We start from the raw sequence: 12,122 nt of genomic DNA, 5'->3' as shown, positions 1-12,122 counted from the left end.
TGGGAAAACGTTTTCCCAGTTTCTTATACAGTTAAGTGTACATATGACCCAGCAATTCCCCTCCTAAATATTCACCTAATAGAAATGAAAACATATGTCCACAGAGAGACTTGTACTTGAATCTCCACAACAGCCAAAAACAAGAATCAACTGCTTAATGGATATATAATTGTCATATATCCATATAATGGAACACTACTCAATAATATAAATAAGTGCACGGACTACTCTTACCTGTAGTGAATAGGTTTAGCAAAATATTACATGATTCCATTACATGAAATGCTCAAGTAGGCAATATTAATTCATAATGACAGAAAGCCAATCAGTGGTAGCCTGGGGCCAGGCAATGGGGAGGGGATGGACTGCAAGTGGACACAAGGGAATTTTTTCACATGTTCTCTATCTTGATTATGGTAGTAGCTGCAGAGGTATACATACTTGTCATAGTCATCAAACTGTACACTTTAAATGAGTGTGTTTTATATAAATTACACATTAATAAAGGTTAATACAGTTTAAAAATTATTCTGGCTTGTGACAAGAAATATATCCAGCCACTTGGAACAATAAGGATATACATAGACATTTACCACTTTTCCTCTATGTCTGTTGGATGAATAAACTGTTGAAAGTAATGAATACTAGAATATTTACCTATTGGATATGGCCAAAGATGTCTTTAGAAGCTTAACAATTTCATGATGCAAAATGAAAGGAAGAAAATAATTGTTTAAATGAAGATGTTAGGACATTTAAAGATTACAAACTTTAATAATTTTTAAGTTTCCATCTGTATAAATATTGAAGGGGAAGTATTAAATTCACAAGAGTTAATACTAAAACATACAATTATTTTATGAGTGATAATAATCTGAATTCCTGTAAAGATTTCTATATGACCCAGCATATGTCTCTTTTTGGAGAGAGTGTGAATAGCTGGTAATTTGTCTTCCAGTTCATATGTGTGTATTTGATAAAGAACCGTACAATTAGGTAGGTGTTATAAATAGTATATAGCAAAAAAGGCTTCCCTACTCATGTTTCCAAGATTTTATAGCATATGCCCAGTCAAGGTTTGCTACTCTTTAATTTTGCCTTTTGGGTTAACCAGCTGACGCCCAGTTGAAAAGATTTATGTTCTTATGAGGCCGCAAAAGCCTTAATGTTCAGTCTCCAGCTACCTCAGATTTTGGAGAACACCATGTACCATCAGCAGCTTTAGTCCCCACCCTCTAATGCTAACGCTCATCTATCAAACTTAAGGCTGAGAGTGAAGGAGAGGAAGCTTCCAGATAAACATACAGCAGCGCCTAAACAGCTAATCACTCTAGGCTTCCGCTTCCAGGCCCTATAATTAGAAGTCCTTCTTTTCCTTGTATTCCCAGATGACGCAAATGCTTTTTGTGGCTTGGCACCTCATCTGGGGCGTGGGTTTAGTTTATGGCCAGGCTAGAGTCTGGTTTAGTCTTCTGATGCTGCATAAATAGTTCTCAAGCCACAGTCTACTCTGTACAAGTCTTTCCTTTTACGTATATCTGCTTTTTAACTTGTTTTCTAGAAAAAAGGAGCTTGTCATTTCTCCCAGCAGATGTGCAAAAGAGGAAATTATAAATTAAAAGAAAGCATGTTATTGGTATAGTACTATACTTCTCTCTACTTTTTAAAAATTAAAAAAAAAATTGTTTTAAAGTTTTGTCAAAAAAGTGAGCTCATTGTTGGATTATAGAAGCCACATTTGCATGGAGAAGTGGAAAAAGAAAACTTTTGAGACAGGATACACAGACAATAATAAGGATAAATTTTCAAAGGACTAATTCTCTAAAAATTTCAGTTTGTTTTGCATATTAGAAACCAAACAGATATTGATGTCAATTTGAAAAACTAGGAGTACGTTGAAAAGTTTCCATCTGTGATTATTTTTCATATGCAAAACAATAATAGTTTTGATTTGCTTAATAGGGACTACTATTTGAATGCTAATTATGAGTAAAATATTGATATGCTAATAAAAGAAACCAAGTGAAGTTTATGTTCAGTAGATGAGTAATATATAAATATAAGTTCATCACATTTGCTGTTAGAATGTTTCCACTGAATTGTTTGTCATATGCAGAAAATAATTTTGTGGGAATGTGGAATTGGAACATAGAAGTAGAATTGTGATAATACAAACTTACCATAACTAAGCAAAAAGTAGGAGTCAAATACTGTCCACAAGAAAGAACATGTCCCATCTTAGAAATTTATTGTTTGAATAACAACAACAATATGGAAAGAATATTAAGTATGTCAGTGACCTCATGATGATAGCTAGGCATAGAGTGGGTGGCAGTGTTATATAAAATGTTAGAGATTTGAAGTAGATCTCAGTAAATGACACTTTCATCATCTCAAATGTATTCTCTTGGAAATAGCCAAGACACTGTCATCTAATATTGCTATGTTTTAATCTAATGTAATGACTAGAGCTATACCTTATATTAGCCAATAAATAGCAAACTCAAATATACTTCATCTTCCCATATAAATGCCTATTTTATCTTTCCACAGGTGCTTAATATTCTTTCATAATCTTTTCTTTCAGCAAAGAAAAGTTTTAGGAATTAAAAAATATGATTCTGCTTCTGTTTCCCACAGAAAACAAATAAAAATTCTGGACAAAATATTAACAAACACACACAAATTTAAATATGTGTATTATAATCTCTGGAACAACTAGTAAAAACCAATAGACAAATTAAAATTGGATATGAAAAACAGTGAAATTATCCAAAAATGGGAAGGAAGCAAGAGCAGATAAATAAACAAAAATCAAAAACAAGGGTACAACTTAAAATATATAACCAACAAGGACCTATATATTGCACAGGGAACTCTGCTAGATATTCAGTAATAACTTAAATGGGAAAATAACTTGAAAAAGAATAGATACATGTATAGTTATAACTGAATGACTTTGCTGTACACCTGAAACTAACACAACATTGTGAATCAACAGTACTCCAATATAAAACAAAAATTTTAAAAAAAGGAAAAAAACCCAAGGGTATAATCAGAAAAAAGGGTACAATAAAAAAATAACAAAATGATAGATGTAAATTCAACCCTACCCATAAGTCACACTAAATGTGAATGATGTACAAACAGCAATTAAAAGTCTGAGATTGGAATAAAAAACCCCAGAACTAGATCCCGATGATTGTCCAAAACACAGTCATTTTATAATATATTGATTGTGAAAGCAAAATAATAAAAAAGTGTATACCATGCATATACCAATCAAAGCAAAACAGAAGTGGTGATATCAATATCAGAAAAAGTTTACTTCGGAACAAGGGAAATATTAGGGTTAAAATGGGACATTATGATAAAAGAGGTAATTCACCAAGAACTCATAATAATCCTAAGTGTGTATGGACTTAAAAAAAAGTAGGTCTGGGGCTTCCCTGGTGGCACAGTGGTTAAGAATCTGCCTGCCAATGCAGGGGACACAGGTTTGAGCCCTGGTCCGGGAAGATCCCACGTGCCGCGGAGCAACTAAGCCTGTGCGCCACAACTACTGAGCCTGTGCTCTAGAGCCCATGCGCCACAACTACTGAGCCCACGTGCCACAACTACTGAAGCCTGCATGCCTAGAGCCTAGTGCTCCACAACAAGAGAAGCCACCACGATGAGAAGCCCACGCACCACAACCAAGAGTAGCCCCCGCTCACTGCAACTAGAGAAAGGCTGCGCTCAGCAACAAAGACCCAACACAGCCATAAATAAATAAATAAGTAAATTTATATTAAAAAAAAAAAAGGTCTGGTATTTAGGGAGCTTATATAACTGGGAAAAAAGCATATTTATGATTATGCTTGGAGATGTTGACTTCTACGCAGTAATAGAACACGAAAGCAGGCAATCAATAAGTAAGGATGTTGAAGATCCAAATAACACTATTAATTAAATTAAATTGACACTGATAAGACACACCAGGTGTTCAAGTGTACATTGAACAGTTACCAAGATATATCATTCTGAGACATAAAACTAATTTCTTGTCGTAATGGAATTAAACTAGAAATCAATATATGAATGATACCTGGAAGATACCCAAACATTTGGAAACTAAAAAACATATCTTCCTGACACAGTAATCTAAGCTTCAACCTTAAGAAACTTGAAAAAAGAAAGAGGAAATATAACTAAAGCAAGTAAAATGAAGGATATAGTAGTAGAAGGTCTTTATAGCAAAAGGAGGAAGATAAGAGAAATCAGTGAAATGGAAAAGAGAAAACCAATGACACCAAAATGGTTTCCTTGAAAAGATCTAGCTAGACTGTCAAGAAAAGAAGAGAAAGGACACAAATTTTCGGTTATCGTGAATGAAAAAGTGTGCTAAAGACCCTACAGACGGTATCCTTGAGTTATAGAGAGTAATTCCTCCAAGAAGAAAAATTACATTTTACATTAACAAAATTTAAATTAAAGAGAAATTAAATTACTATAAATATCTAAAAATCTTCACACACACACACAAAGGCCCAAATAGTTTTACTGGCAAATTCTACTGGAAATTTATTTAAGTATTTCTTCTAGAAAATAAAAGGAACATTCTGCAACAAGACCAGCTTTACCCTGATACCAGAAATAGACGAACACATTATTAGAAAAGAAAACTACAAATCAATATCCCTCAGGAACACAGTCACGAAAATCTTCAACAAAATTTTAGCTAATTCAATGCAGCAGCATATAATAAAGGATTTTGACCAAGTGGAGTTTATCCCAGGAATGCAAGATTGTTCCACATTTGATAACTTTTCATTATTAAAAGTTACCATATTAATTGACCAAAGAAGAAAAACCAGGTAATCATCTCATAGGTGCAGAAAAGCACTAGAAAAATTTGACATCTGTTCATTATTTAAAACTCTCGACAAATTACAAGTAGAAAGGAATGTCCTTAACTTGATACAGGGCATTTACAAAAAATCTACAGCTGGCATCATACTTAAAGATTGAATACTTTCTCCTAAAATATGAAACAAGGCATGAATATTGCTTCTCACCATTCCTGTTTACCTCAGCAAATGTAGTAAGTCAAGAAAAAGAAAAAAAAGGAGTACGGTTTGGAAAGGAAAAAAATCAAACTATGTCTATTCACATACTATATGTTTGGAAAGAAAATTCCATGTAATCTACATAAAAACTTCTAGAATTGGCAGACTATATAGGTATGCACACATGTATATATAAATGTCAATTATATCTCTATATACTAACAAGGAAAAATTGATAATTGAAATAGAGTACCATTTATAGTAGCTCTAAGAAAATATATTTGTAATCAATGTGCTGAACAAGAAAAAAAAAAAGTCAGAGAACACACATATCAAGAAAATGAGGTGCTGGGGCTTCCCTGGTGGTGCAGTGGTTAAGAATTCGCCTGCCAATGCAGGGGACATGGGTTCGAGTCCTGGTCTGGGAAGATCCCACATGCCATGGAGCAATGAAGCCCGTGCACCACAACTACTGAGCCTGCATTCTAGAGCCTGCGAGCCACAACTACTGAACCCACATGCCACAACTACTGAAGCTTACATGCCTAGAGCCCGTGTTCTGTAACAAGAGAAGCCACTGCAATGAGAAGCCTGCATACCTCAACGAAGAGTGGCTCCTGCTTGCCACAACTAGAGAAAGCCCATGCACAGCAACAAAGACCCAACACAGCCAAAAATAAATAAAATAAATTTTTTAAAAATTAGAGAAATATGAGGTGTTCATATATCAGAAAAATCAATATTGTTAAGATGTCCATTATCGCCATTGTAGATATCAAAAAGCTGAATCGGTGTTTGGAAAGGCAAAGGAATTGGAATAGCTAAAACAATCTGGAAAAAGGTCAGAAAACGAGGACTTGCTTTACTTGATTTCAAAGTTTCCCTCAAAGTTACCGTAAATTAAGAAAGTGTGGTATTAATGAAAGTATAAACATAGAAATCAATGCAACAGAGTAGAACTTCCGGAAAAAGAACTACACAAATATAGCCAGTTGATCTTTGGCATGTTGACAGTGGATTTAGAGTAGATTAAACATTTAATGGATAAAGAATAGTCTCTTCAAGTAATCCTGCTGAAACAATTGGACATTATTTGCAAAAAATTTAATTTGTCTTATACCTCACACTTTATACAAAAATTAACGCAAAATGGATGATAGACCTAAAGGTTAAATACAAAACTGAGAAATTGGACAGGAAAACAAAATTTTTGTGACCTTGTGTTGGGCACAGAATTCTTAGCTATGACATCTCATCAAAATTTGCTTTGTGAAAGACACTGTTGGGAATTTAGGTAAATATTATGCTAGAGTAGAAACAAGTTTTAAACTGGTGAATTGAGTAGGATATTACTAGTTGTAGTAGTAGATAAATTGGAACTTATAATTCAGGTTTTGAGAAATGGAAAAAGTGGAAGTGGGTTTAATTCCATGGAGGAAAGTCTTTTGCATTCTTTGTTATCAGATTTGCTATCTGAAAATGCTTGTGAACTCTGTAAATTCAGGCATTTAAACTTTTCTCTACCAGTTATATGAGAACATCACAAAACCTGGATATGTAGTATGTCACTATGCTTGTATACTGATGTGGTGCCAGGTTTTGTATTCCCGTAGGAAAAAGACCCTGCATTTTAATTTTTTTATTTTGGGAAGTTTCTTATATATTTGGTCATTTTTTTCCCTTTGGTAATATTTTAAATCATGATTAATGCTTTGTGAAAATATTTCATCCACATACATAATGGTTTATATTTTTACCCTTTTTTGGTGTGTCCTTTAGGAATGCTTCTAGTCACGACAGATACCCTTGGCCATGACTTCCATGTCTTCCAAATTTTGACTCATCCTTGGTCCTCATCACAAAGTGCTGTCCATCATCTGTATACTCTTCACAGGGGAGAAACTGAAGCCAAAGTAAGTTTTATATTTTTCAGAAGATGTTTTCTTTGTGTAATATGACATCTAATCCAGCTGGTTATTTGTATCATATAGGAGCTTAACGTTAATGTTAGTGAGTTCATATTGTTCTTTGGACTGGGTCAGATAATTAAGAGTTTTTATCCTATTTTGATCCAGTAAATATATAAGCAGTAGGTAAACAATTCAATGAATGTTGATAAGACAGAAGTTCCATTTATCCTTCTCCCCCTACCATAATACCATTTCTAGCCTCAGAGGAAACGCTGTCATCCATATGATAACCATCTCTCCAGACCTTCTCCTAGGCATTTTGATTCTATACATGCATACATACACACACACATACATGTAAATACATACATATTCACATATACCAGAAAATAATCGAGTTTTATAATGTATATAACTTATATGCATAATATTCAGTGGTATGCTGGAGCCAGCTCACAGTTGCTAGTGAGGATCAGTTATGCACATCTAGCCCCAGTTCTGGATGTAGTGACATTATATTGGTAGATTGAAATCATCCACGTTAGGAGTGGTTACACAATGGAAATCAGCAACACTAAAAATCAGGGCTGTTTTTTCTTTAGGGAGCCAGTTTTTAACATTTACTAGCACATCACTGCTCACTTATGCATGCGCGTGCATGCGCACGCACACGCATACACACACATCCATATATATAATTTAATGAGCATTTGAATTAAGCACCATGCCGAGTGTATTACATGTATTTAATACTCTTAGTATCACTTGGTAGATACTGAGATGTTTTTTAATAGCCTTAAATCCCAAATACTCTTTCACAGAGCCTGTGGGTATGCATATACCAGTACACTTCTGTATATAGTTTATTCTGAAAGATAGCTCATTGACCCAGCAACATTTATTGACTAGTCCATTCTTTCCCAGTAGTCTAAAATGTTGTTTTTCATGACTTTGCATTAAATTTTCTATAATAGAATGAAACATCTTTAATATATATAAACCCATGATTTATAATGATACTTAAAAACAAGGTATTGGACATTACTGTATGTTGCTTGTTTGCAAACTCATTATTCTAAAAATTGATAATTAAAGAGAAAGTACCCTGCCTTTCTTGTATCAATTTAATAAGATGACCAAGTAGTTGATGAGGGAAGGTTTTTCCTTATTGAAGCATTTCAGAATAAAAGATGTTGGAAATTAGACTTACTTTGTTGGTCATTTTATAATATATACATTATGGTATGCACCTGAAACTAATGTCACTGTCAGTTGTACCTCAGTTTTTAAAAAACGTAGAAATATAAGAATCACTGTGTTGCTATTTCTAATGAAACAATGTACCTAGGCAACAAACATCTCTGTGGTTTTGGCTAATGAGTCTTAATGTTAGCAATGTGGATCAGTCCTACCTATATCATGTGCTTCCCAATATGATGTAATTAGGATGTATACGACATCATCTATGAAATTAAACCTGAATTTAATTCAGCCACTAGATACAATGAGCACTTCTTAAAAAAAATTTATTTATTTATTTAAACAGCAGGTTCTTATTAGTTATCTATTTGATACATATTAGTGTATATATGTCAATCCCAATCTTCCAATTCATCCCACCACCACCCCATCCCACTTTCTCCCCTTGGTGTCCATACGTTCATTCTCTACATCTGTGTCTCTATTTCTGCCTTGCAAACCGGCTAATTAATTTTGTTAATTAACACATTAAACAAAATACATAGATAGAGGGACAAGTTAAATACCATGAGAGTGCAACTAGTGAAATCTAAAATGTGGGAAGTTCATTACAAAAACCAGGCTGTGTGGCAGAGCTTAGAAGTAATTTTAGAGAATAATATCTTAAGTAGAAGGTGTGGACCTTGTTTGAATCCTGTTTCATACAAATCAAGTATGAAAATACATTTTTCATACAAATGGTGAGATTTGAACATTTGGCTTAGTAGATACCATTAAGGAATTTAATATCCTTATTTTTTTGTGATTCATACAAGAGTGTGGAATTTGCTTTAAAATAATCTAGACATAAGGGAGTGTTGGTTAGATAAAAGAACAAATACATGACAAGTAGGGATGTGGTTATATTGATTATAAGAGTCTTAAAAGACATATCAATTTACCAACTAAATTCAATATGTGAACTTTGTTTAGAGGCTGATTTAAACAAGGTATAAAAAAGACATTTTTGAGACAGAGAAAATTGACCTTGAACTGGGAGTTACATGATTTTAACCAGTTTATTTTGCTGGGTCTATAATTGTGTTACTTTTTTTTTTAAAGCCCTAATCTGTTAGGCATATAACCTGAAGTCATGCTGAAGTAGTTATTGTTGAAAGGATATGATATGATATCTCTAGTTTGCCTTTGAATATTCTGGTAAAACAAAACAAACTAAGAGATAGATTGAACACAATATGCAAAGCTGGGTGATGCTGATATTGGTGGTTCATTAAAGCAATCTCTGCACTTAGTGTATATCAGGAAATTCTTCTAGGGAATTCCCTGGCGGTCCAGTAGTTAGGACTCAGCACTTTCACCACGGGGGGATTGGGTTCGATCCCTGGTTGGGGAACTAAGATTCCATAAGTTGTGCAGCGTGGCCAAAAAACAAAAGAATTCCTCAAATAGAAAGTAAAAATAAATCAGTACCTTTTACCAACTTTATGCTGTTTTACTTACTTTAGCAGATTTATTGTTCATTTTCAAAAGCTTTCCCAGCTATTCTTTGGCATTTTCTCATTGAAATGCATTTTAGAGTAACCCTATTGAGTTATATAAAGAATATTTTGAAGTTTTTTATTTGGATTGCATTGAAATTACATTTTAATACAGTTAGAATTCACATCATTAAATGTAGAATTTTTGCATCCAATGTTATTTAATGCTGAGGTATCATAAACTATAGATTGTTTTGTATTAGACTTGTAATTTGTATCTTCCTGCTTTGCTAGACTCTACTGTAAGACCCAATACTTCTTCTGTACCCTTTTCTTGGATTTTATAAGTAGAACATACTTTCTGACAATTATGATAACTTTTGACTGTTTTCAATTTTATTTTTCTTGTTACATTAGGTCAGAACTCTAAAACAATGTATACCTATACAAGTGATAGTTGTAGTCTTTTCTTTGTTAATAATACCTCCTTTTTTTTACTTTCTTATTTTGCTGTACTGCTAGCTTCTGTTTTTACCCCAATACCATGATGTTTTTATTACTTTAGCTTTATAATATAGTTTGAAATCAAGAAACTTGATGCTTCCAACTTTGTTCTTCTTTGTCATGATCACTTTTGTTATTTGGGGTCTTTGGTAGTTCCTACAAATTTTAGGATTTTTTGTTCTAGTTCTGTGAAAAATGCCATTTGAATTTTGATAGAGATTGCATTGGATCTGTAGATTGCTTTGGGTAGTATGGACATTTTAACAGTACTCTTCTAATTCATGAGCATGGATTATTTTTTCATTTATTTGTGTCTTCAGTTTGTTTCATCAATGTCTTATAGTTTGCAGTGTGCAGGTCTTTTACCTCATTGGTTAAATTTTCCTACGTATTTTATTCTTTTTGATGCAATTGTAAATGGGATTACTTTCTTAATTTCTCTTTCTGATAGTTTGTTATTAGTGTGAAGAACCAGAACTGATTTTGTATCCTGTAGTTTTACTGAATTTGTTTATTAGTTTTATCAGTTTTTTGGTGTAGTGTTTAGGGTTTTTGTATATATAAGATCATGTCATCTTCAAATAGAGACAGTTTTATTTCTTCCATTCCAGTTTGAATGCCTTTTATTTGTTTATTTTTTTCTTGCCTAAGCGCTCTGGCTAGTACTTCCAGTACTGTGTTTAATAAAAGAATCACAAATGGGCACCCTTGTCTTGCTCCACATCTTAAAACAAAAACTTTCAGCTTTTCACCATTGAGTATGATGTTAGGTGTGGGCTTGTCATATATGGCCTTTATTATGTTGAGGTACATTCTCTCTATACCCACGTTATTGAGTTTTTATTATGAATGGATGTTGAATTGTGTCAAATGTTTTTTCTGCATCTATTAGGATGATCATATTTCATTTTGTTAATGTGGTGTGTGTCTCAGCACCTAGATGCAGACTGATAGGAAGCTGGCAGTGGTCTTTAAAGTACGCAAATGTACTTCTTTCAGGGGAAGATTGGGAGAAGGACATTTTAGTCTGCTGCCTCTATGCTGTGCCCTGGGCGGATAGCGGGTTAAGGGAAGTCAGTTAAAACTATGTAAATATCCCATTCCTCATCAAGCTTTGTATTACTTCTTTTATTTCCATATATCATTTGATTGAATAGATTCTTTATTAAATGAGTTATAGTCATTCAATAATTATTGTAATACTCAAAATATCCCAGATTTGACCAGTTGGAGCCTATTAGCTTGACATCTATGTACTTTTGACCTATCTCCATTATTCTTTGACATTGTCCTTAACTTTCTGGTACAATGAACTTGCTTACTCTTATTTAGTAACCATTTGTTTTTGTTTCTTTTGCATGGAAGTTTTTAATTAGGTGAGCATTTTAGGTAAACATTTACTATTTCTACATGCTGCTGGGCACATTTTATTTCTTCTTAAAAAATTTTTTTTCGTTGAAGTATGGTTGATGTACAATATTATATGTTACAACACAGTGATTCACAATTTTTGAAGATTATGTTCCATTTATAGTTACTAAAAATACTGGGTATATTCCCTGTGTTGTACAATACAGGGCACATTTTATTTCTTAACTCTGGTTTTTTAATCCCTGTCCTGCCCTCCCTACTTATTGATATGCTGTACCTCAGCTACAATCTACTAGAATTATTTTAAGCACCCACACCTTTAAAAAAAATTTACACCTATTTTTGATACCTCTTTTGCATTAGAATTATTTGTCACTTAATTTACCTTTACATCCAACCGGAAATAGAGATCTTGCTTAAGCTTCTTGGTGTCTCTCATCTGTAGAACAGTGCCCTGCACATGGACAAACGTTTGTAGGTAATCATGTTTGCTAGTGACAATGCTATTCCTGTTTAACAGGTAGGAAAACCAAATAGACATTATTAAAATTATGTTGTTCTATTTCACACCCTGTAACTTAGGAGACTGGAAATTTTAAACATCAAACATC

General features: G+C 33.4%; 1 protein-coding gene across 10 annotated transcripts in view; it reads left to right on the top strand.

Moving 5' to 3' along the window:
* BCAS3 (BCAS3 microtubule associated cell migration factor) overlaps positions 1–12,122 on the top strand; it is a 574,202-nt gene that overhangs the window by 185,727 nt on the left and 376,353 nt on the right. For all 10 annotated transcript variants that reach the window (XR_003428780.1, XM_027087291.1, XM_027087292.1 and 7 more), the window contains one exon: positions 6,828–6,961. Coding sequence is in view for 9 of the 10 variants with exons in the window: in XM_027087291.1 (XP_026943092.1) it covers positions 6,828–6,961 (134 nt within the window). In the remaining variant the exon portion in view is untranslated. The remainder of the gene's footprint in view (positions 1–6,827; positions 6,962–12,122) is intronic.

This window comes from Aethalodelphis obliquidens, unplaced genomic scaffold (assembly GCF_003676395.1).
Source record: "Aethalodelphis obliquidens isolate GAN/ISIS:26980383/991018 unplaced genomic scaffold, ASM367639v1 scaffold58, whole genome shotgun sequence".
NCBI lineage: Eukaryota > Metazoa > Chordata > Mammalia > Artiodactyla > Delphinidae > Aethalodelphis > Aethalodelphis obliquidens.
Note: the sequence above shows the minus strand (reverse complement) of the source record. Positions and strands in the feature narration are given on the sequence as shown.